This window comes from Chiloscyllium plagiosum, unplaced genomic scaffold (assembly GCF_037043375.1).
Source record: "Chiloscyllium plagiosum isolate Xiang-an unplaced genomic scaffold, Cpla_swu_hap1 HiC_scaffold_9, whole genome shotgun sequence".
NCBI classification, from domain to species: Eukaryota; Metazoa; Chordata; class Chondrichthyes; order Orectolobiformes; family Hemiscylliidae; genus Chiloscyllium; species Chiloscyllium plagiosum.
This window is the reverse complement of record NW_028270147.1, coordinates 66,464,543-66,491,438: the sequence shown is the minus strand read 5'-3', so window position 1 is coordinate 66,491,438 and position 26,896 is coordinate 66,464,543. Positions and strand designations below refer to the sequence as shown.

At 40.3% G+C, this 26,896-nt stretch overlaps 1 protein-coding gene across 3 annotated transcripts in view; it reads left to right on the top strand.

The window, feature by feature from the left end:
• The window catches only part of smg7 (SMG7 nonsense mediated mRNA decay factor), a 152,040-nt gene that overhangs the window by 108,451 nt on the left and 16,693 nt on the right, over nucleotides 1–26,896 (top strand). The window contains exons 14-20 of one of the 3 annotated variants that reach the window (XM_087990744.1): nucleotides 4,445–4,871; nucleotides 10,210–10,354; nucleotides 13,241–13,587; nucleotides 14,414–14,666; nucleotides 16,740–16,849; nucleotides 18,145–18,294; nucleotides 26,743–26,829. In XM_087990744.1, the coding sequence (XP_087846870.1) occupies nucleotides 4,445–4,871; nucleotides 10,210–10,354; nucleotides 13,241–13,587; nucleotides 14,414–14,666; nucleotides 16,740–16,849; nucleotides 18,145–18,294; nucleotides 26,743–26,829 (1,519 nt within the window). Of the gene's footprint in view, nucleotides 1–4,444; nucleotides 4,872–10,209; nucleotides 10,355–13,240; nucleotides 13,588–14,404; nucleotides 14,667–16,739; nucleotides 16,850–18,144; nucleotides 18,295–26,742; nucleotides 26,830–26,896 lie in introns of all 3 variants that reach the window. The other 2 variants (XM_043699524.2, XM_043699526.2) reach the window with 2 other exon arrangements.

The window sequence follows — 26,896 nt, the reverse complement described above, 5'->3', positions numbered from 1 at the left end:
AGGAGGTTAAGGTGAGGGTGATAGGCTGGAGAGGGGATGGGGGCAGAGAGGTCAGGAAGAAGATTGCAGGTCAAGAAGGCGGTGCGGAGTCCGAGGGTTGGGACTGAGATAAGGTGGAGGGAGGGGAAATGAGGAAGCTGGAGAAATCTGCATTCATCCCTTGTGGTTGGTGGGTTCCTAGGCGGAAGATGAGGCGCCCTTCCTCCAGGCGTTGTGTTGCCATGGTCTAGCGATGGAGGCGCCAAGGACCTGCATGTCCTTGGCAGAGTGGGAGGGGGAGTTAGTGTTCAGCCACGGGGCGGTTGGGTTGGTTGGTGCGGGTGTCCCAGAGGTGTTCCCTGAAACATTCCGCAAGTAGGCGGCCTGTCTCCGCAATGTAGAGGAGGCCACATCAGGTGCAGCAGTTGCAGTAAATAATGTGTGTGGAGGTGCAGGTGAATTTAAGACGGATATGGAAGGATCCCTTGGGGCCTTGGAGGGAAGTGAGGGGGGAGGTGTGGGCGCAAGTTTTGCATTTCTTGTGGTTGCAGGGAAGGTGCCGGGAGTGGAGGTTGGGTTGGTGGGGGCTGTGGACCTGACAAGGGAGTCGCGGAGGGAGTGGTCTTTCTGGAACGCTGATAGGGGAGGGGAGGGAAATATATCCTTGGTGGTGGGGTCTGTTTGGAGGTGGCAGAAATGACGAAGGATGATACGATATGTCTGGAGATTGATGGGGTGGTAGGTGAGGACCAATGGGGTTCTGTCCTGGTGGCGATTGGAGGGGTGGGGTTCAAGGGCGGAGGAGCGGGAAGTGGAGGAGATGCGGTGGAGAGCATCGTCAACTACGTCTGAGGGGAAATTGCAGTCTTTGAAGAAGGAGGCCATCTGGGTTGTCCAGTATTGGAATTGGTCCTCCTGGGACCAGATGCGGCGGAGGCGAAGGAATAGGGAATATGGGATGTCGTTTTTACAGGGGGCAGGGTGGGAGGAGGTGTAATCTAGGTAGCTGTGGGACTCGGTCGGTTTATAGTAAATGTCCATGTTGAGTCGGTCGCCCGAGATAGAAATGGAGAGGTCTAGGAAGGGGAGGGAGGAGTCTGAGATGGTCCAGGTAAATTTGAGGTCGAGGTGGAAGGTGTTAGTAAAGTGGATGAACTGTTCAACCTCCTCGTGGGAGCACGAGGTAGCGCCGATACAGTCATCGAGGTACCGGAGGAAAAGCTGGGGGGTGGTACCAGTGTAGCTACAGAAGATGGACTGTCCAACATATCTGTCGAAGAGGCAAGCATAGCTGGGGCCCATGCGGGTGCCCAGGACTACTCCTTTGGTTTGGAGGAAGTGGGAGGATTGGAAAGAGAAGTTGTTCAGAGTGAGGACCAGTTCAGTCAGTCGAAGAAGGGTGTCAGTGGAAGGGTACTGGTTGGGTCGGCAGGAAAGGAAGAAGCGGAGGGCTTTGAGGCCTTCATGATGGGGGATGGAGGTGTATAGGGACTGGATGTCCATGGTGAAGATAAGGCGTTGGGGGCCAGGGAAGCGAAAATCATGGAGGAGGTGGAGGGCGTGGGTGGTGTCCTGAACGTAGGTGGGGAGTACTTGGATTAAGGGGGACAGGACCGTGTCGAGCTTTGCAGACATGAGTTCAGTGGGGCAGGAGCAGGCTGAGGCAATGGGTCGGCTGGGGCAGTCAGGTTTGTGGATTTTGGGCAGGAGGTAGAAACGGGCGGTGCAGGGTTGTGGGACTATGAGTTTGGAGGCGGTGGATGGGAGATCCCCTGAGGTGATGAGGTTACAGATGGTCTGGGAGATGATGGTTTGTTGGTGGGAGGTGGGGTCATGATCAAGGGGGCAATAGGAGGAGGTGTCCGCGAGCTGGCGTTTCACCTCAGCAATGTAAAGATCGGTGCACCAAACTACCACCGCGCCTCCCTTGTCTGCCGGTTTGATGGTGAGGTTGGGGTTGGAGCGGTGGGAGTGGAGGGCTGCATGTTGCGAGGGTGAGAGGTTGGAGTGGGTAAGAGGGGTGGACAGGTTGAGGCGGTTAATGTCGCGGCGGCAGTTGGCTATGAAGAGATCGAGGGCAGGTAAGAGGCCAGCACGGAGTGTCCAGGTGGATGGGGTGTGATGGAGGCGGGAGAAGGGGTCGTCAGAGGGTGGGCGAGAATCCTGGCCTCAAAGCCCTCCGCTTCTTCCTTTCCCGCCGACCCAACCAGTACCCTTCCACTGACACCCTTCTTCGACTGACTGAACTGGTCCTCACTCTGAACAACTTCTCTTCCTAATCCTCCCACTTCCTCCAAACCAAAGGAGTAGCCATGGGCACTCGCATGGGCCCCAGCTATGCCTGCTTCTTCGTTGGATATGTGGAATAGTCCATCTTCCGCAGCTACGCTGCCACCACCCCCACCTTTTCCTCCGCTACATCGATGACTGTATTGGCGCTACCTCATGCTCCCACGAGGAGGTTGAACAGTTCATCCACTTTACTAACACCTTCCACCCAACCTCAAATTTACCTGGACCGTCTCAGACTCCTCCCTCCCCTTCCTAGACCTCTCCATTTCTATCTCGGACAACCGACTCAACATGGACATTTACTATAAACCGACCGAGTCCCACAGCTACCTAGATTACACCTCCTCCCACCCTGCCCCCTGTAAAAATGCCATCCCATATTGCCAATTCTTTCGCCTCCGCCACATCTGGTCCCAGGAGGACCAATTCCAATATCGAACAACCCAGATGGCCGCCTCCTTCAAAGACTGCAATTTTCCCTCGGACGTAGTTGACGATGCTCTCCACCGCATCTCCTCCCCTTCCCGCTCCTCCACCCTTGAACCCTGCCCCTCCAATCGCCACCAGGACAGAACCCCATTGGTCCTCACCCACCACCCCACCAACCTCCAGATATAGAGTATCATCCTTAGTCATTTCCACCACCTCCAAACAGACCCCACCACCAAGGATATATTTCCCTCCCCTCCCCTATCAGCGTTCCGGAAAGACCACTCCCTCCGCAACTCCCTTGTCAGGTCCACACCCCCCACCAACCCAACCTCCACTCCCGGCACTTTCCCCTGCAACCGCAAGAAATGCAAAACTTGCGCCCACACCTCCCCCCTCACTTCCCTCCAAGGCCCCAAGGGATCCTTCCATATCCATCACAAATTCACCTGCACCTCCACACACACCATTTACTGCATCTGCTGCACCCTATCTGACCACCTATACATTGGGGAGACAGGCCGCCTACTTGCGGAACGTTTCAGAGAACACCTCTGGGACACCCGCACCAACCAACCCAACCGCCCCGTGGCTGAACACTTTAACTCCCCCTCCCACTCCACCAAGGACATGCAGGTCCTTGGCCGCCTCCATATGCCAGACCATGGCAACACAACGCCTGGAGGAAGAGCGCCTCATCTTCCGCCTAGGAACCCTCCAACCACAAGGGATGAATGCAGATTTCTTCAGCTTCCTCATTTCCATTCCCCCCCCCCACCTTATCTCAGTCCCAACCCTCGGACTCCGCACCGCCTTCCTAACCTGCAATCTTCTTCCCGACCTCTCCGCCCCCACCCCGTCTCCGGCCTATCACCCTCACCTTAACCTCCTTCCACCTATCGCATTCCCAACGCCCCTCTCCCAAGTCCCTCCTCCCTACCTTTTATCTTAGCCTGTTTGGCACACCTTCCTCATTCCTGAAGAAGGGCTTATGCCTGAAATGTCGATTCTCCTGCTCCTTGGATGCTGCCTGACCTGCTGCGCTTTTCCAGCAACACATTTTTCAGTTCTGCCTTTCCGTAACACTGGCATCCAAATCCTGCTGCCGTGGACCACCATCCCTGCTCTATGTCCTCTTCCTCCTCCCAACCTTTCAAGAACATTCACTTACCTGGCTGTATTGCCACCCTATCCACCTAGTCTCTTACCCCCTCATTGAGCTTACCTATTGCCTCTTTCACAGGAGCTTTTAATATGGCTGTCTGTGAAATAAGAAGAATGGTTTGTCTCCCTTTACTATTTTGCACTGCAATAGGTCTGCGATTCTGAAGGAACTGTGATCAAACTTTTCTGTCAGAAATGTCCAGCTCCCTCTTAATTCAATAAAAGAGCAGAGTGGCAATCTCTCTGTAATTGCCACTGCTTGGAAAATCCTGCTCAGAATGTACACTTGTTTTAGACTCTCCATCACAGGAAATAATTTATCTTTATTTGTCGTATCAAAACATAGCCATAGAGATATGCAGCATGGAAATAGACCCTTCGGTCCAACCCGTCTATGCTAATCTTAAACACAATTAACTCACTCTTTATTCTTCTACACTTGGGAGTGGAGGGAACCAGTGTATGGCGTGTTGGTGAGAAAAAATACTATGAACAAATTATCTTAACAATGTAACCCTTTTTGCATTCCTATAATATGTTCTGTGCAAGTATTTCTTCACAATGTATGTTACTTTCTCAGACTTATCCAGAGCAAAATTGAAGAAGGAAAACTACTGTTTGTAACTGACATCCCAGAACTGGTTAATGAGGATTCTTCTGAATTAAAAGATGGTCTGATCTTGCTGGAACCACCCTTTTCAGAACCTAGCAGCATTGAGATTGGTCAGGGTCTAAAATCCGTCTTGTCTTCAGGCAAGACTCAGAGTAACAGTTCAGAAAGTGGTGAAAAACTGGTTACCTTCAAGGAGAATATTAAACCACGAGAACAGAATCGGAATCACCATCCAAAAGAAGGCATGAAGGAAAGATGGGACTATAACAAAGGAAATGATATTGCAAACAAAATGGATGTAAAACGAGACAGCAATAAGAGGAAGACTGAACCAAAGAAAAACAACCAGGACAAGAATCTGGAACATGCACGGAAACAGAATGTGGCAGTGCAGGTAGGTAGTTACTTCTTGATTTTGGAATCTCTTGACTTTGTGATGGAAGCTGAATCGTCAGTTCACAAAGATTATTGTTAAATGTGCTTTGAAAATGTAAAAGCAGTACATGAGGTGTGAGATGAAAACCAAAACCAATCGGACATTAATCCACATGAGCAATCTTACTTACCATGGCTGTTTTGAAAGAGAAACATCTTAGCATACTAGAAAGAGAAATATGCATTTTTGCAGTGTAAATTACAAAGAATTATTTCTGAACTGTATGCATTGTTGTGTAAGAAAAATAGCTGCCAGTTGTGCACCGTGTAGATTCTGGAATGAGGGATGACTGGCCCAGAATATTGAAACTGGGATGTTTTGGGTTTACTTGAGCAGCTAAAACTTAATCTATTGTTCAAAGGGTGGCATCTTGAGTTGTGAGAACTGCTTTAGTTCAACATGAAAGTGTTAAACTAGATTATATGCAAGTTTTGCAATAAAACTTGAGATACATGTGCCAATGCTCATATTTCTTAAATTGTTCTTTAATTTTGATAACTTTTTAGGATGCTAAGATACATTAAAGTTGAAAATTTATTTAAAATTTAAAGAAGTGGTGCCAGTTGCTGGTCTCATTAAAATGCAATAAATCTTGAGACCATTATGTATTGGGAATTAATATGGTTGTCTCCTCAGCTTTTTTTAAAATTTACTTTCATGATTTTTAAAAGAATGCATTAATGAAGCAAAATGAAGTAGAACTGAAAGATGAAAGTTAAAAGTAGAAGTAGAGAGACACCAAGGAAATGTATTCTGAAGTATGTTCTGGAGCTGAATTTAGTAATATTAGCAGAGGCCAACTCTTATATACAAAGTCTGTTTCCAACTCTCATTCAAAGTCTGAAGTGTTATGGATGAGAAATCATAAACATTTCAGGAGTATGCTTTCTTTCTAAACGATTGTGAACTCCCCTTCTCTGTTAATACCCCAGTTATTTACCACAACTGAACAAACCTCGCCCTGTAAAAGATCTCATTAGAATTGTAGTTTAAGTTCTTCTTGATTTTGGTTTTGTATGCTTCCAATGCACTTATTTGCTACAGCATTTAAACGAGTGGTGCATTGATCCAATGTCAAAGAAGATTTGTTGCAGTATGCAAACATTCAAGCAGGGGGAAGTGATCAGTAACTTGATGACTCCATTTCATTTATCTTTGATTAGGTTATAAAAATAGATATAAAAGTAAAATAAGTTTTAATTTTTGTACTGCAAGTAGCGTAAGTTGTACTGCAAATGTGACCTGAAAGGTTTATGAAACTTTTTTCGGAAACTACCCAGAATCTGCGAATTTAAAATTTGACTACCTGTTCTATTCTAATCTCACCCCGAGGGGCAAAGATAACCATGTTAATTTTTCTCTCCTACCAACTCAACTGTCTTCCAGAAACTTTTCCTTACCACCATTAGGTGTGAGAAACTGATGAATTCTACTTTCTATTTTAACCTGCTTACTTCCTCTGAATTGTCAGGCTGCTAATTTAATTTTGCATTTTGGGTGTGCCAGTGTTTACTCTGGTTAAGCATCGGTAAGACTCAGAGCTGGTGCGTATAATCTAAGGGGCATCAACATTTGCAATATGGTGAAAAACTGGTCTAATTTTGAAACTCATGAGAAATTTTTGTCAAGTGCTGGGTTTCTGAAAATCTAGTGTCTGAAATCTGCATCTTTCTTTCTGACCTGAAAGACCAGTTTTGATAAAAATGGGATCTGCCTTGCTTGTGATTAGAATGCTGTTTCTGACCTTCAGGCAGCCTCATGATTTTTGGTGGGCTTTTAAGTTTGTTTAAAATAAAAACAGCCCATTACGTCTTCCCCACTCAGCTGTCAGTTTTTTTGTTTAAACTCTTAACTATTAAGAGCAGGACTGCCAGAGTGATTAATTGGAGAGATATGGGAAAGACATAGTTACTCCAGCAATCACAGATTGTGCCATTCCCACACTGGTTGCTCCAGTTGTTCCAACCACTAATTTCGGGGAGACGTACAAATCTCTCCTGCACTGAGGTGAAACTCAGGCCAGTTATTGTTCTGGATATACAAAATTCCTTGTTCCAGAGTCTGAACTTGACTTGGTATTGTAATGACAGCACTTCATTGAGATGTACAGCATGGAAACAGACCCTTCGGTCCAACCTGTCCATGCCGACCAGATATCCCATCCCAACTTAGTCCTACCTGCCAGAACCCAGCCCGTATCCCTCCAACCCCTTCCTATTCATATGCCCATCCAAATGCCTCTTAAATGTGGCAATTGTACCAGCCTCCACCACTTCCTCTGGCAGCTCATTCCATACACGTACCACCCTCTGTGTGAAACAGTTGCCCCTTAGGTCTCTTTTATATCTTTTCCCTCTCAACCTAAACTTATGCTGTCTAGTTCTGGACTCCCTGACCCCAGGGAAAACTTTGTCTATTTACCCTATCTGTGCTCCTCATAATTTTGTAAACCTCTATAAGGTCACCCCTCAGCCTCCGACATTCCAGGGAAAACAGCCCCAGCCTGTTCAACCTCTCTCAATAGCTCAAATCCTCCAACCCTAGCAACATGTAAATCTTTTCTGAACCCTTTCAAGTTTCACAACATCTTTCCGATAGGAAGGAGACCAGAATTGCACCCAATATTCCAACAGTGGCCTAGCCAATGTCCTGTACAGCCGCAACATGACCTCCCAACTCCTGTACTCAAAACTCTGACCAATAAAGGAAAGCATACCAAACACCGCCTTCATTATCTTATCTACCTGCAACTCCACTTTCAAGGAGCTATGAACCTTCACTCCAAGGTCTGTTTGTTTGGGACCTTTCTTTTAGATTTAAGATGATTCCATGCAGCCTTTTGAACTGAATGAGTATAATGGTAGTTAAAGTTGTGAGAGAGATGATGTACTATTGGGGAATCTGACCTATCTCATTTGATAAGTGTAGAGTCAAACTGAAACTTGGATATGCTGATTGTTGGCTGTAATGTAGATCCACTGAATTGGTTAAGATTTGTCAGTTCAACAGAGATCAGCAGTTGAACTTGGAAACTTCCTGACTTTGTGAAAAAATTGCTGTTGTGGGGATCATGACTACTACCTTTATGTAAACAAACCTATCATGCTAGGTGGTAAGGCAGTAATAAATAAGAAAATAATGCACGTGCAGAAATTCATTTGATTTGTTGCAAGCTAACATAAAAACTAACGTTTGTTTAATTTCTGTTTCATTGAATCAGATGTCTGGATCTTGAGATGAATCTGATCTTGATTTATTTTTGTAACTTGGAAGTTGACTTCAGAATACAAATTTGGGATAAAATATGAAAGAACTAAGGAAGTATTGTGAACAGAATATCTCATGTTAATGCTTTGACTCACTGGGACTGACTCCCCTTGTAAGAAATGATCGGAGACTTTTCGGATGGCAATTTTACTTCAAGTGGTGACACCTTACCCCTTTTTTTTCTGAAGCTTTCCTGTCTGATGTACATAATGCAGCAAAGTCATGTTATTAGTATAGACATCATCCTGTACCAACTGCATGGAAAACTGGCATGCTAAAAAGCTGAGGACAGTTTGACTTGGAAAGTAGCAAATATTAAACATCTGTGCAAAAACATGGCAAATAACCTAAAATTTGGGACAATATGAAGTTCACTTTAGAAGGAAGAACAAAAAAGTGTTAATTAAATGGAGAATGACTGCAGGATTCAGATGAATAGGAATCTAGAGTTCTAGTATATTAGGTATTACACTTACTGAATTGATAGTATTTTGAGTCAGATGTGACTCTTTAGAACTGAAAGGGCTAGAAATTGATGGGTATTTTAATGCTGTTGACAGAAGGGAAGGAGGTGAGGGTGCTCACAGCAGTAGACAAAAGAGAGTGCTAGCAATGTTAAAGCAGTGATTGAGATGTAACATAGCACCCTTTCACTGCTTTTATTTACACCTAAGATTGTCTTTCGCTCTCTATCCACCTTGATTGCATTTCTTTCATGGTCCATCATGGTGGATTGCTTTTGTTCTTAATCTGATTGTAGCTGGATCACCTCCAGAAACTCTATTCTTTCTATCTGTGCACCATTTGGAGGCCACCAGGGTTTTATTCTTGATTCCCTTTCCCTTTTCATCCACATGCTGCCTTTAGCAATGTCGGCTATTAACGTCATTTGTGCCAGTTCCTCACTGCAGGGTTAAAACTCTTCCAAGCAGCACTATCCCTATACCTACATTGCAAGGATTGTAGTGGTTCATGAAGTTAGCTTACCACCATCTTGTCAAGCCAATTAGAGATGGGCAATAAATGCTGGCCGTATCCACACACTTGTATCCCATAAACAAAATGAAAAGAGCAGTTTTTCTAAAAAAAACTATTATAACTGTGCAGCTGTAACACAGTAAATGTAGAATGATAATGTTCAAAGTGTTTGTGTTATTAAAATACTATCATCTTGGAATTACAGATTATGTATCTGATGTCATGGGAGAATAAATAGTCTTTACTAGCTATTCAGTAGCCTGATATATTAGGAAGCCTGTCTTTGACTACTCTTCTGTTGAGTGTCAAGTATTGATATGGTTTGGCAAGCAAAGAAGAGGTTCTGTACTTTCTATTCTGATTATACGGAATAATTAACTGTGACTACAATATAGAACCCACAATATAGAATTTCATTGTGCTTTAGTGGGATACTTGTGATTGTATGAGGCTGTGATGTCAATTGAACTTTTATTTCGTGTTAGTACTTCTATACAGCAAAGTGTTACATTGTATACGTATTTGACATTGCTGTCAGTAAAAGAAGTTTTTTTAATAAAACATAAATCCAAGATGATCAATTTTGTCATTGTCATGGGCTGTTTCTGTAGATTATTACTGGAGCACTTGAATTTATATTCAGATATTTATGACATTTTATACTTTGCAAACATAATCTTGATCTGGTTGGCCAGGCGATAATGAAAGACCCTTTCTGGAATTGAAGGAAATGCTTTCAGGCATTTGAAGTTAGACATGGATTGAAATTCCAGACTAAGATGATGCATAAAACTGAATTGTGACATGAACTGTTGAACAAGTGATTTAAGGTTTGATGATCTTTTATACTAGCTGTGGTACTGTGCTTTGTGGCAGTAGCAGCTGAATGTATTTTTTGAGATTTGCACTACGTCTGTTCTGTTCAGTAAATCCTAGGCAAAATTAGAACTTTGCAACACCTTGTCAGAAATAATTCAGGATTTATTTGAGTCAGAATATGAGAGAGTGTATTTAAGATTATGGATTACAATTTATAACTTGCATTCATCAGGTAAAAACTCAGACAGATATGAGAAAAACACCTGTGTCAGAGGCGAGGAAAACACCAGTGACCCAGTCACAAAACCAAACCAGCAACTCTCAGTTCATCCCCATCCATCATCCAGGAGCATTTCCTCCTCTTCCCAGCAGGCCAGGTGAGTGTATTTATATATTTGGAAATCACTCTGCAAATGCAAGGCCTGAAAAGCCAGCTATGTAGTTATCTATGGGTTCTGTATTTTATATCTGATCTTTTGTTTTCAATGGATTCCAATGTTGACCATTAAAAACTGATCTGAGGATGGAGTTTTACATGGTTAACGTACTGTGCTGTTCAGTTAGCTCTTACCTAACAATTGGTATGCAGTGTTCGGGCCCACTTGATTTTTCAGAATTTGCTCAATTTACAAAGTATGAGCAAGTTCCTATTGTGGCTGTGGGAGCTCTACAGAGGCAGAGCATAGTAAGTCACATAAACATCCCTGTATTTTACTTGGATAGATGTGTCTCTTTAAATGCAAGTGGCCACTTTTGACAATGAAATTATTAATAAAATGGCTGCTTTTATTTAGATTTTGCAGAAGTTGTTTGGGTAACACAATATCCAGCCAAATCCATGCCTATCACAACTGTGAAGGCAGGAATAATCAAGAATGGAGTGACAGAACGGTCCAATTCTGACTGAATTTGAAATGCACTGATGACTAAAGAGGGTGCTCCATGTCCACAACACCACATTACAACATGGAGAAAGTGAGGACTGGAGATGCTGGCAATCAGAGTCAAAGAGTTTGGTGCTGGAAAATCCCAGCCGGTCAGTAGGATGAGGGGCTTATGCTCAAAACATCGATTTTCCTGCAGCTCAGATGATGCCTGACCGGCTGTGCTTTTCCAGAGCCACACTCTGACAACATTGCAATATGCTTAGTATGAGGGAGTTTTGCTAATTATTTTTATTGAGTTATGTGCCTCTGATTAGCTGTAGGTGCAGAAGTCTGGCTGTCTTCTACCCTCTAACTTGGATTGCTAGTTTTGCATTGTCATGGGAAATGTGAAAGGTGGCATAGTCTTTTGGTAATCTGACCCTTGCTTCCCTTGATTCTTTGCTCTTCCTCTCCATCCTCAAAACATTAGTAACAAATATTTCAGTGAGGAAATACATTATTTCAATATTTTTAAAATATTGTGAACATTGAATTTATATGGTTGGGTAAATGGCAAAGCAACTCTTTGGTATCAATGAAAAGAAATGTTTAGTCACATAAATGCAGTTTGCAAGTCTGCTTCCCCGTCACTATTCCAGGATGAAATAAATCTGCAGTGACCTACTCTGCCCTTTGAAGCATCCACTGCTGTCACCTTAGAAGCAATGCTAATTGTCCCATCCCCTTTCACCAGATCACCTGCCAGCACAGATAACTAGGATCTAATCTCAAGCTTGCTCTCATTCTCGCCCACCCCAATTATCATTTCTTGTAGACTCTTGCATTAATATTCAGATTTTTACGGAGACTTGATCTATGCATTGTGATACCTTGTTTCTTACTGAAACCCCAGTTTGAATGTAATTGCCTTCATCTGTGCTACTGAACCACTGTAGTCAAAGTACGGGCCATATATTATTTGGTGAAATGTAAGAAAAAGACGAAATGCTGCTTTATGCTTTGTTACAAATGTTACCCACAAACATATCGGATTTTCATGGTGCAAAAGGAGACCATTCAATTTGTTGTGTATGAGTAAGTTTTCCAAATAAACATTGACTCTGTGCCTTTTTTCCTGTAACTCTAGACATTGTTTATACTCGCAAATGAGGGTGATGTTGAAGTCAATTCCAGTGTCCCGAGAGTACAAAATCTTCCTCTCTGTACCTCTTGCCACGCATTCATCTGTCCAGTTGTCCTATTTGCATGTATACTTGAGGCTGGGGCTAGGAGTAATACAAAGATTACTGTTTTTGATGTTTGGCTTGTTAATTTTCTAGCCCTAAGTTTTGAATGCAGGACCATATTCCCTTTTCTATCTCTTTTTACATAAGAAAGGGAGTATTTCTTCACCTAACTCCCTCAATTTACCAAATACCTAGCACTCTGTTCAAGTAGTGTTCAGTGCTAAGTCGCACTGAAATGCTGTATTTGTTTATTTTAAAACTAAAGAGTTAGCTTAACCCTAGTTACAGAAAAAAACAGTTCAAAGTAACTTCCTTAATTAACCAACGATAGCTGTTCCCTACTGGATAATTTGTATGCCCCTGCTTAGACCCATAGCCCCCTGAATTCAAATACAACTTTCAGTCAAATCTTAACTGTTAGATGTTAAATTCAAACAAATTTGTATTTTTGGTTTGAAAGTTCAACACCTCAAATTCCATTTCTGTAGACTAGATTAAATTTGATGGAGGTGTACAAGATTGTGACAGGCTTACATAAGGTATACCATTTTACTGCTCCTCGGTTGTTGCCTGAACCGCTGTGCTCTTCCAGCACCACTAATCCAGAATCTGGTTTCCAGCATCTGCAGTCATTGTTTTTACCAAGTAAATAACCTGTTTACATTCATCTACGCTTGAAAAACTAGGGGCACAGATTTACTGCTCCTTGAATGCTGCCTGAACTGCTGTGCTTTTCCAGCACCACTCTAATCTAGACTTTTAATATTTTAAACAAGCAATGCAGGGGGAAAATGGGAAAGAGCCTTTTTTCACATCAGAAGAGGAATTGATCTGGAACTTGCTCGCAATGCTATTGGAAGCAGAAACAATTAATGATTTACAATAAAAAGTTAATGGCACTCATAAAATAAGCTTTTCAGCTTACAAACTTACAGAGATCAGGTGTGGTAGTGAAGTTAATTGCATTGCTCCACAGAGTGCCTTAAGACTCCCTGTGCCAAATAGCCTCCTTCTCTGCCATCAATGGTTCACTAACTCTATTAAGCAGCATGCTGTTATTTCTTTAAATGCTGATTGGGATTCATATGCATGCTGAATCATTGTTATGCTATGCCTGGTAACGATCTTTAATAGTGTCTTGTTATTACAGGGTTCCCTCCACCTCCCTATCTTGTGTCACCACCAGTTACTTTCCAGATGACACCTGGCTATACCTTTCCACCTGGAGTTTCCATACCAGGACCCTTCCTCCAAGCCACTAGTCACCCACAGTCAGGGAACCAGGTACCTGGTGGAAAGCAGTCTCATGTCCCTTATAGCCAGCAGAGACCATCAGGGCAAGGGCCAATTAACCAAGGGTCCCAACAACAACAACCTCAGCAACATCAGGTTGCCCAGTCCCAGTCGCAGCTTCAGGTTCAGGTTGTGAACCAACAGTCCCCCACGAAGGCAGCACAGCAACTGGGAAAGAATCAACACCATCTGGGACCTCAGCAGGTAAGGCAAATGTGGCAAATTCTGAAAATTTGATAAACTTTTCTTTTGAAAGATAATATCCAGTTTTTACTTTTGAAAGCTGTTTGTCTTCGGTCTGAGCATTTGTGATTGAACGTATACACAATGTCATCATACTAATGTGCCTTTTAATGATCCAAATAGTTTGTTTTAATGAGAGTGTCTCTGTCTCCCTGTTTGTTATCTCTGCCATTTATTTTAAGAAGACTTCTGTGTACACTAACAAGATTGTGTTATATAAAGTAGTATTAGAAATGCTACTGAATCAATAGAGATGGTTCAAATATGCCATGTGGTTTTTTTGGTTGCATTTTACATGTGAGGTCTATAACTACCATGTTAATAATTGTATTATCTATCTCTGTTGCAAAATATTAAGCTATTTTTCAGTGCTGATATTGATTTGCCAACCTGCTTTGAACATTGTCTCCATGTTTAAGTATGTTTCTGTTACAAACCTATTTTTGTGGAAACATGGTGGATCTGATAATTGGCTAGTGTCCTCAATTTTTAAATTTGAACCTTAGTGTGATGTTTTGTCTTTTGTAGTTAATACAAGATACCAAGCTTTAAATTACTTTGATAGGAAAACTTGTCATCAAGCGTGTGGTATTTTATGTTGAGCACCATAAGATGAAAACTGTGCAATCATTGTATCATGCATAAATTAGCTTGTGCCTTGTGGCCTATGTCAGTAGTGTATAGATAGATCGTTTCTAATTCACTGGCAACCTTCTGCAAACTAGGTAATTAATTTTTGATTACTTGTAGTTAAAATATTATATTTTCTCTTATTGAGTATTTGCAGGCTGATCAGACCAACCAGCTATGGAATCAACATCACGCGGTCCCCTCTCAACATCAGAAGACATCAATCCAGATGTCTTTGAAACAGCAACCATATTACATGCATCAGGACCCATTAAAGCTGTTTGAAAAGTCACTTCACCAACAATCACAGCAAGTCCAGATGGAAAAGAATCTGAAGCCTTTCACTATGGAACCATTTACCCCTAATCCTTCAGATGTGCAGAAATTGCAGGACTTTGCATGGGACTATGGTATGTTGAGAAGAGTTGATTATTTCTTGAGATAAATATTCTGTTGTTTGGAATTGTTGTTCTCACCAAGAAGGTCTTGGATTCAATCCCACAGTCTTCGAGTTACTCGATCCCTGTGGGAGCGGTAGGCACTACAATCACAGTGTACATCTGTGGTAGAGTGAAAAATTGATCTGGGTTCCTGCTGTGATTTCTACCTAATAACTCATCCATAAAATCTCTCATATGTAGAAGCTGGATGAGAATATGATCTGACTATTCAGTAACTCCTACTTTGACCTCTTTGTTATTTTCAGACAACCTGCTAAGACTTAATGTTACAGTTTACCCATAATAAAAAGTTGATACAGTACAAAGGGTTCTGCATGAGTTTTCAACCTTCAGAAGAGGAGAAACAAGATGTATTGTAGAATGGGCCAGCTGTATTGTTGAGATTGTCTACAGCATGTGGTATATTGTACTGCTCACTGGCTAGAAAACATAAAGTTAATATGAGATACCTTCTATTTGTTATGATAGTTGGAACATTTGATATAGTATACAGAAAATATAAGTTTTGTTTATTTCTGATTCTGGTTTCTTATTTTAAGTGGTCTTTTCCTCTCTTACACTTGTACTTGCAAGTCTGTTCTTGTTTAAAAGAAAATGTTCCTTAGGTTGGTTGCCACTGTCTTAAATACTTTATTATTTAATGAATGAAATTCATTTTCTGTAGAATAAAATCTTTACTTATTCCTTAAACTGCCATATCCCTTGAAAGTTCCAAATGTTCATGCATAGCATTGCTGTTTGCATCCCTACATTTGCCCTTTATCATCATTTTATTCTAGCTTGATATAGTCAATTTGATGTTTTATTGCAGCCCTAATTAATATTGCTTTGAATATTTCTCTCACTCAATCCTCCTTATGTTAATTATGTTCATTTCCTGTTTTATGAAAGTGCACCCATAACTCTAATAGGATAACAGAACCTTTAAAGCTTTCTGACTTGTACCTTGCTTACCATTGTACCAAAAATACCAATAGATAGTACTAAACATTCAAATCAATAAAGAGAGCAAAGTTTGACTAACTGACATATGCATTACTTTTTCATTTTGTTTTTGCTACTTTCTTAGTTGGGTGATTGCAATTCCCTTAAAATTAAAGCTTCTTGGTTTGCAAAGGAGAGCAACATTGATTTACCATTTTAAGATCCTCAAATTAAAGTTAAAAATCACACAACACCAGGTTATAGTCCAACAGGTTTAATTGGAAGCACTAGCTTTCGGAGCTATGCTCCTTCATCAGGTGGTTGTGAAGGACCTATTGAAGGAGTGGCATTCCAAAAGCTAGTGCTTTTTAACTTTGTACACCCCAGTCCAACACCGGCATCTCCAAATCATTCAAATTAAAGGTGGGATATGTGGTTGAAAACTTGAGAGATTGAAATGGTTAGGATTGTATTAACTGAAGTTTAGAAGAATGAGGGGGAATCTCATCGAAACCTATAAAATGCTAACCAGGCTAGACAAATTAAATGCAGGAAGGATGTTACCAATGGGGGAATCTGGAATCGGGGTCATTGTTTAAGGGTAAGGGATAAACCTTTCTGGATAAGATGAGCAGAATTTTTTTTATTTACCCAGAGTGTGGTGAGCCTTTGGAATTCACTACACAAAGTAGTTAAGGCCAAAAGGTTGTGTTTTTCAAGAAGCAGGTAGATGTAGATCTTGTGTCTAAAGGAATCAAGCGCTATGAGGGAGGGTTGGCTTAGGGTTTTGAGCGTGATCATATTGAATGATAGTGCAAACTTGAGGGATGAAATAGCCTACCCCTACTCCTCCTATCTTCTCTGTCTCTCTGTCTATGCCTGTATGAATATTGGATGGATAGGAAACAGATAAAAACTTTTGACCTTGAAAATAGAGTTTAGTAAGCAAGGGTAAGGTGACAAGTAAAGAATAAGTTACATGAATCTTGCAAATTTGAGAGTGGATGAGATGATATATGTGTAATAAATGAAACAGGATGGGCGTATTGGACCTATCTGGATTTTTTTTGTCTCAAAATGTTTATATTCTTCTGCCAGAAATGCGGCATATTATGGGACCTCAATTGAGTAATGATCGTATGGTGAAACGACAACCAGGGGTATTTCGAACAGATCAAGATAGCATGTCTAGAATTCAGTCGTATGAGGTAAGTTGTAAATAAATACAAATGAGCATAGTTTAGTATGTTATGTTACTCTGATAATATGCACATATGTTAGCTGCTTTGATGTCATTTCACCAAAGCTAATTCTCATGAATTTATCCTGTAGGAGTTTTTTTTTACAATTATTGTGCTGCAGAGATATTTAGATTCAACTCATTGTTTTATATTGAGATTTTTATTCTTCACTGCTGACTAGCTGTTTTACATAGGATTTAACCTACCTAGTTAAACAATGAAATTTAAGATAACTTTATTTGTGAAAATAAACTATTTGAGAAAGGAATGAGGGGAATTGGAAGTCCCTTAATTCTTAGTACAGTGGGGCATATGAATTAAAATGATGCCTCCAAAGTATTACTTGACATGTATTTCTTTGGTGATTTGATATGTTTTGATTTGTTGTGTTTTGCTGTTAATCATGTTAAGTTTTTAGAAATAACTGAGTTTGTTTTTTCTCTAAATATTATTCTAGTTAGACTGTAATAATATTATAAGCCAGAATCACCAGTCTTCAAGTTATGCTGGCTAATAAGTGATATTTGTGACCACTTTGTAATATAGCATAATCTTCAAGCAGCATCTTTATTTGCTATCTCCATCGTGTTCTGTCCCTGTCCTATTCTGCCTGCTGCATTTTGTACACTTGCACATAATTTGACATCCACAGCCATTACATTATTTTGTTGTAAATTGCAGACCTTTATATTAGCTATTCACTAATATAGTTAAGTACATTAATTAGTCCTGTTCAGTGGTTTGACTGACTCATCTGCAAATATCTTGTTAGAAGTATTTATTGCTTTTTAATATTGATCCTTTTAAAAGTAGAACTATTTAAATATGGAATGAAATAAGTTCATTTGTAGCTGTGTGCTTGTAGATATAAGGATTAGTAAAGCTCAAACTATAGTGAGGGTTCCGCATAAATACCATTTAAATTGGGTGGATGATATACTTAAAATATTTTTTAATAAATGTTTTCCATTATTTGCTATGCAATAAGAATTATTTTGTCCCAGAAGACTGTTAGTACTGTACTTTAAGTCATTTAAAACCTTATCTGGACTCTGTGTGTTAATTTCAGCTTCAGTGCTTCTCAGCAGTTTCATCCTCTCCAGTAAATTCACAGCCATAGATAAATTATATTGTGCCAGGAATCTTTTATTGATGAATATATTTTCAGTATTTTTAATTCTGAAGCCAGCCCTAAGACTTTGTTTACTTTTGTTTGCTCTCTCTGAGTATTCTTTCTTCCTCTGTTCCTCTTCTGTCTGTAGGATGCCAAGAGCTCACCTCTGTTGCCTCCAGATCTGTTAAAAAGTATTGCTGACTTTGAGGAGGAGGAAGAGCTGGCTTTTTCCAAACCCCATGATTTCTACCAGGCCTTGACTAGCCCTCTTTGCAGTACTTCAGGGCGAGGTTTCTTTGTATGTACTTTGATCTTCTGTTTTCTGACTTTTTCCATAACTCATGTATGGTAGTTATTTAAGCAGCAGTATCAGTAAATTACTTCATGCTGCTTACTCAATTGTGTTCTTCATTTGATGTTTCAGGCAAATGACTTAATGGAGCATATACTTGGCTGTTTTGTATTTTCTTTTTGAGGACACAGTTACATTTCAAAGCATGTTGTTTAATTTTGGTACGGGTCACCATTGCGGACTGGTGAAGTTTATTGCAACTTCATTTTTAGTATTGACATTTTGAAAGGGTATATTTTTGTAGTAAATCCATTACAACCTTGATTGAAATAAGTCTAATGATTAAGGAGTTGAAGTTAGTCATTTTAATAGACATGTAACTTCCAATTCATGACAGCACATTCATGTTGATGCTACCAACAAAGCAGAATTGCCTAGGAGAGGGATTTTTGGAGTTCCGTATCTATAGTAGTTTTGAAAAAAATTGTGAATAATAAGAGAAGGGGGAGGTGAAAGACAAAGGATAAAATCAAATGCTATCCAAGTCAGTATTGGAAGAAACAGGATTGGAGGCTGCCTGGAACAAGGTAGCAGTGTTCAAAGAAAACAGCAAGGCTGAAAATCACATTAGTATTTTGAGAGTGTTGGGTTGGAAACGTACAATTCCAAAAAGGCAGACAATGGAAAGTGGAGAAAGTAGAACTCTAAGGTTTCCATAGTTGCGGGGAAATTGATGTGAATTGTTGTATTACAAACATTACGTACAGGAATTGTCAGCACAAAAATAACAGAAATTGTATGATCTGTCTACAAACCTTAAGCACAGTGAAGATATGTGAATCCATTGGAAACAGTTCAGGGAAGGTTTACTAAACTAATATTGGAAAGCAGCAGGTTGTCTTCGGAAATCGGTGGGAAGGCTAGACTTTAGTTGCTGAAGTTTAAGAGAATAAGAGACAAGTTGACTTGAATATATAAAATCAAATCAAATTTGATTCTTTTCGAATTGCACTTTTTTTGTGATTCATGCAGTAGGATACTCTAATTCCTCTGCATCTTTCAACATTTGCAGTTTATCAACATGTAGGATTTTGTTTAACATCCAGTGACCAAGAAACCGGTGTGTTTCTTTTCCACCTTTCCTCCCAATGCTTCATTGAGATATTTTAGTTAAGTTTCAAGTTTTTACGGCAAGTGTTTTGTTTGAAATCTTTTCCCTCCGAACTTAATTTTTACTTTCAATGCTGTGCTTATTAATATCTTTGGATGCTCCTGTTCATAGATTGCACCTGCATCTGTCTATTTAAATATCTCTTCCTTGGCACAGTACTTATTACTCTACTGCAAGTTACTGATTGGATGCTATTCAATTCTGCCAATTAACGTTTTAACCCACACATCCTGTATTAATTATGTCTCGCAAGTCTGCTCTATTGCATATATGTTGTTGAAAAAAAGAGGGGTGCTCACAAAGCTTTTTTCCAATCTTATGGGACAGAATTGCAAGAATACTAAATCTCAAAAGGAAATGCAATTCATTCTACAGGACAGGAGACAGTACTATTTGGGTAGCAAGTGAACTCTTTACCAATCAGTAACCCTTCTCCTGCACCCTAAATTATTCCATTTGAGATTTGGTTTTCTTACAATTCTATCCAGATGAGTTTAAAACATGAACATGCTAGGTGAATGGGCAAAGAAGTGGTAGATAGAGTACAATGTGGGAAAATGTGAGGTTATGCACTTTAGTAAGAAGAATAGAGATTATTTTCTAAACTGAGGAAGGCTTCAGAAATCTGAAGTATAAGGGTCTTTGATCCTAGTTCAGGATTCTCTTAAGATTAAATGCAACTTCAGTTAGTAGTTAGCAAGACAAATGCAATATTAGCATTCATTTTAAGATGCTTTGAATATGAGAGCAGAGATGTACTGCTGAGTCTGTTTAAGACTTTGGTCAGACCGTATTTGGAATATCATGAGCAGTTTTAGATTCTGTATCGAAGGAAGGATGTGTTGGCATTGGATGGTGTCCAGAAGAAATTTACAAGAATGATCCCAGGATGAAGAGTTTGTCATATGAATGTGTGAGGACTCTGGGTCTGTACTTGATTGAGTTTAGAAGGATGGGGATGGTGATGGGATCTGATTAAAACTCTCAGTACACTACGAGGCCTTGATAGTGTGGATGGGGAGATGTTTCCACTAAGAGGATAGACTGGGACTTGAGGGCCCAGCTTCAGAATGACCGATTATAAGACATGGACATGATAGGTGAGTGGACAAAGAAGTGTCAGATGGAGCACAATGTGAGAAACCATTTAGAACTGAGATGAGAACAAATTCCTTCAGCCAGAGTGTCTTTAATCTGTGAAACTCATTGCCACAGAGGGCTGTGTTGACCATGTCATTGAGTGTAATTAAGACTTGATTAATAAGGGATCAAGGGTTACAGGGGAATGCAGGAGAATGGGGTTGAGAAACATATCAGCCCTGATCAAATGGTGGAACAGACTCTTTCGGTCGAATGGCCTAATTCTGTTCCTATATCTTATTTTACCCCATTGGTATTCAAGTTTTGTGCTATCAAGTAATTAGTTATAAATTGCTCCTCCAGAATTGCACATTAAGTGAAAGAAAATCCATGATGCTGATGGTCAGGCTGACGAGAAATAGGTGGCAGTAATTCACTAACAAGTACTTACATATTGTTATTGTCTTCAATGTCACTGACCATTATCCTTCCTATTGAGTTCTGCCTCCACTTCTTTCTTTCTTGCCACCCTTCAATCTTTTTCCTCTGTGATCCTTTTTCTCCTCTTCCCTTGTCCTTCTCCAATTTCTCTCTTTTTCTCTGTCTGTTTGAACGAACACATTTGCATCACTTTTCTCGAATGCATCAGTAGACCATTTATAACTGTCTCCAGCAAATTCTTTGTTTTTTCATAATTACTTGAAGAGAAACTACAAGGTAATATTTCAAATAGTTTTCTCAACTAAAATTTGCTTTTTCTTAGAGAAAGAAGAAAATGTGTTAAATTTGTACATGTTGTAAATTGTTCAATTATAGATGCTGTGCAAATCTTAATATCTTTGCATGTTTTAATTAAAATTTATATAAACCTTGAGTTCTAAAAGTTAACAACCTCCAATAATCTCAGTCACTGTGACTCAGTTGCTCCGGTATTGTCTCCAAAATGCTTATGCCTTTTTCATAAAATAATCTGTTGAATTGGTAAGTATGCTAAGGGGAATCTACTAGATTTCCACATTAGTGTTGTACATCTGATATGAAATAATCAATTATGTAGAGTGCACAACTAAATTTGACATTTCTAGAATTGAGGTAGTTTTATATAAAATTACTGGATTAAAGAAGTTATATTGGATAGGATTTTGGGTTTTGTTGTTCTTTTCTGATGCAAAAATATTCTTAAGTCCTGTTATCTCAACAATTGAGGCATAACTGACACGGATCTTTATTGATTCCAAAAACTGAAAGTTGTGTTTATGTTGCTGTATGTGCTAATATAGCATAACATAGTAAATGCTGCTCTTGGAAGCGAGCTGAACTATGTGGTTTGCAGGCATTTGACATTGGACTGCTTTCAGTTTTGAAGTACTTCACTATTCTCTACTTAGACAACATCAGGAATGCATTGCATTTATCTAACTGAGCATAAAATAAAATGTGAAAATTTCCAGATCCCTTTGCTACATGCCTTTTAAATATAAAATTGATACTTTGAATTCTTAAGTTTTTAAGCTTCATTTATAATTTTAAAGCATGAAGCTCGTAGCTTTCTCCAATCAACCTTCTCTCCCGTTCAGTTCAGTAATATGATTTTTAGCCAGTCTTGTCAGACCATAAGACCTGATTTCCAGGTAACAAGAAACATGATGTTGACTATGCAACACACTCATGGGTTTATATTGTCATCTTGAAGGCACCCTAATTCAAAAAGGGAGGCAGGCAAAAAGCAGGTAACTATAGACCAATTAGCCTAACATCTATTGTTGGAATGAATTAAAGAAGTAATACGAGAACAGTTGGAAAATCATAATCTAACTAACCAGAGTCAGTATGGCTTCATGAAAGAGAAATAATGTCTGAAAATTAGTTTTTGAGGAAGTCTCCTATCAGAGTAGACAGACAGGAGAATCAGTAGATGTAATGTATTTGGACTTCAAGAAAGCATATTACATTATACCTCGCAAAACATTAAGTCATAAGATAAAGGCCCACAATGTTGGCATAGCTAGAGAATTGGCTAATGAGAAAGAAGCAGCAAATTGGTTCTTTTTCAGTTGGCAACCAGTGGGCTTCCACTGGGATCAGTGCTGGGAGTGCAGCTATTTACAGTATATGCTAGTGGACTGAAGTAAGGAAACCAATATATTGTACCCAGATTTGCAGACAACACAAAAATAGGTGAAACGGCAGGCTACGTGAGGGATGCAAACAGTTTACAGAGAGGTATTGATAGATTAAGTGGGCAAAATGTTGAAAAATGAAGTATAATGTAAGAAAAGATGAAGTTCATTTTGGAAGGGAAAACAAAAGAAATTTAAATGTAAAAATCTGCAGGAAATATGCATCACAAAGGGATTTAGGGGTACTTGCGCAAGAAACAAAGTTAGCACACAGGTGCAGCAGGAAATTAGGAAGGCTAATGGAATGTTGCTCCTTATTCCACTGGGATTGGAATATAAGCATAGGGAAATCTTAGTGCCAAAGTACAGGCCAATTTAGAGTATGGAGACAGAAACAGATGTTGCTGGTAAAGCTCAGCAGATCTGGCAGCATCTGTGAAGAGAAATCGGAGTTAACATTTTGGGCCCAATGACCCTTCCTCAGAACTTTAATAAATGATTGCATGCAGGTAAAAGGCCTGTCGGACTTGCTGAGCTTTTCCAGCAACTTGTGTTTCTGATTTACAGCATCCACTGTACTTTTGGTTTGTATTCTGGAGTACGGAGGGTAATTTTGGTCCCCTAATTTATGAAGATACATCATTTTATTGAAGGCACTTGGGAGAAGGTTTACCAGGATGATCCTGGTATGGAGGGATTGTCTTATGAGCAAAAGTTCAACAGGTTGGGATTCTACTCACTGGATTAGATTCCCTACAGATTAGATAACATTCCCGACAGTGTGGCAAAAGGCCATTTGGCCCAACAAGCTCTCACCACCCTCTGAAGAGTAACTCACCTAGACCCATTCCCTTTCCCTATTACCCTACATTTACCCCTAACTAATTCTCCCAATACTATGGACAATTTGGCAGAAGTGGGTACTGCAGATGCCGGAGAGTAGAGTCAAGATTAGAGTGGTGCTGGAAAAGCACAGCAGGACAGGCAGAATGCCAGCGGCAGGAAAATCGACGTTTCGGGCAAAAGCTCTTCATCAAGAATTGCTTTTGCCTGAAACATAGATTTTCTTGCTCCTCGGATGCTGCCTGACCTGCTGTGCTTTTCCAGCACCACTCTAATCTTTACTGTGGACAATGCACCTGACCTGCACGGCTTTGGTCTGTGGGAGGGAACCCACGCACTCGCAGGGAGAATGTGTAAACTCCCCCCATACAGTCGCCTGAGGTGGGCTGGAGTTCAGAAGAATGAGCGATGATCATATGGGATTTTTAAGGGGCTTGATAGGGTAAATGCTGAGAGGATATTTCCCCTCATTGAACTGTCTGAGACCAGAGGGTATAGCCTCAGAATTAAAGGGTGCCAATTCGAGACTGAGATGAGGAATTTCTTCTAAGATTTGAGAGTCTTTGCAATTTATGGTCACTGAGAGCTGTGGGGGCTGAGCCCTTGTGTAAACTTAAGGCTGAGATAGGTTTTTGAACAGTAAGGGAAAAACGGGAAAGTGAATGTGAAATGTGTTGGATCAGCCATGATCCTATTGAATGGTGGACCAGGTTTGAGGGATGAGTGGCCTACTCCTCTTCCTGTATCTTATGGGCTTATACTATTGTTATAGTTGATCTTTGTCTGGGGTTTGGCTGGCTGGGCAGCTGGTTAGTGATGTAGTGTGATGCCAACAGTATTTCAATTCCACATCGATTAAGGTAACTATGAAGGTGCTATCTGCTCAGCCTCTTCCCTGTTCTAGGTGTGACCCTCTGGTTAAACTCACCACCAGGCATCTCTCCTTAATGAGAGAGCTAGCCTTTGGGAATTTGGCATCTTTACTATTTTTGATCTTTCATTAAATTATTGTTTATTGCTGATTCTTGGTGGTAGATTGTAAGATTGAATTCTAAACAAAAGGTAAAACTACTGAATTTAACAGTATAGGCTTGAACTTTCAACTTTCCCATTTGACTGGAGTGGGTTAAGCTGCCTAATTAAAGAAATATTGACTCACTGTAACATCAGGTTCATGGGTTTTCCAATCTTCCAATCTTCTTGAAACTTATCTGTGAAACTAAAACAAGTACGTAACAGCAATCAAGGATTCTGAACCAATCTTGGACAAAATCAGCAAACTTTTGAATGCTCAGAAATGCTTTAATACCAGTTAGTGGGAAAAGATTTTGTGTGAAGTACTTTTACCACAATGCTAACTGTACAACATGCAGCTAATTTTCTACACTTCAGAGACTTGCTCTAATGCTTAAAGATAGTTGCTGCTGCTTCTTTGTGTTAGCCCACAGAAGTTGATTACTGACAGCACCTACTAGAGCCTGCTGCTGACAGACTTGTAACTGCACAGCAGAGGGCTGTAGCACAGGCAGTGTTGTCAACACAAAAACGTAAGATCAGTCTCCTCGATGAGGCTGAACACCAGTGCCTTAAGATGTTAGGTCTAATAATGATGGATAAATGCAGCCTCCTTGACAGCCTACCACTTGATGGACCTGGTAATTAGAGTCACCACAGCCCTCGGTTTTTTTTTTAAATCACTGGATCCTTCCAGAGTTCTTCTACAGACAGTTTTAGGATCTCCTAGATGATACAGGTGACTGGATGTTTGCCAGTGCTGGCAGTTATGTCAGTGTTGCTGATTCCAATCTAAATTATCCGAATGTTGGCTTTCCAGACATGACTGGCTTCCCACAAGTGCAAGACACTATCATCAGTACAAAGGTGGCACTGTGGGTGCACACATGACCTTGCTCTTTCATTCATTAATTATTCATGATTTTAAAGGTACGCAAGAGCATTTCATGGTACCTTTCACACTTTCCATGGAAGGACATATTATCACATTGACTTCTTTCATGCATGATGTGCTTTCCTCCAACTTCTTCCTCTGTGAATTCCACTGAAAGCCAATCATTGACTGCTACTGCTCAATCATTTCTTTCTTCAGAGACCCTGAGTTACAAGATATGTATTATGGACTCTTTCCATGTCCCCGCTCCCCACTCATTTCCATCATCTGTCTTTCCCACTGGTGAAATGAGTGTTACGAGGTGAACATACAACCGTTTGGTCCTATGAAAGTGTGAGAAACTGAGTTCATGCATGTTCTGCACAACCTTTGTGAACAATCCAGTGTAGCAGGCGGTGTTGTCAAGTGCTGCTGGTTAAAGCCTAAAGTTGATTGCATGATGTGAAAATTCAGCATGGTGGTGTCATCAGCAACCTGTAAAGGGAGGAAAGAAAACTTATTCAGCAGTATTACTATTGTGAAAACAGCAATATCTGCATCCTGCAGTTACTACTGACTAGAAACTGGATTAGCTAAATAAATACTGTGACGACTGGAGCACATCAGCGGATGAAAATTTTGCAGCAAGTAACTTACCCCATTGTCAGGAGCATGATGGAATACTCTCCATTTGCCTAGATGAATGCAGCACCAATAAGAATCAAGAAGCTTGACATCAACTAGGAAAAAGTAACCCATTTGATCACCCATCCTCCACCTTGAACATTCAGTTCTTCCACTACTGATACACAGTAGCAGCATGTTTACCATTTACAAGATGCATTGCAGCAACACACAAAGGTTCTTTTCACAACACTTTCCAAGCCCACAAACTCTGCCACCTAAAAGAACAAATACAATGGACAGAAAGGCAGAACGTAAATCTTCTAATTCTTCTCTAATTCTTTCAATATTTAGATTTGTAACTAGAATGTGATTCCTTTACTATTGCTGGATCAAAAGCCTGGAGCTATCTGGCTAAAAACAATATGTACCTACACGTGCAGATGGTCTGCAGTAGTTCAAGAAAGTAGCTCACCACCTCAAGGGAAGTTGGGAATGGCCAATAGAATACAGCTTATCTGATCTGTTAGTTGTTTTATGGATCCCAAGTTACACAGAAGAGTTAATGAACGTATCAGCAAATGTTAGAAAAGCCAAATGTGACTATTTTAATTCAGTCATTCATTGTATAAATGTACTTTAATAAGTTAATAAGGCATAGTAGATGTGACATACTTTCTCAAGCATTCACTTTTTTAATGTAATTTAATTATCTTTTTTTTATGTAGATGCCGAACAGATCACGACTTGAGAGACCTTCTGAGCTAATCACGTCTTCTTCCTTGTTATCTTTGCCACCCTTTTCACTCAACCAGGTAGATTTAGTAAAATCAAAACCTGTTTCTAAAAATTAACTAATATTTGTAATGCTTTTTAACTTCT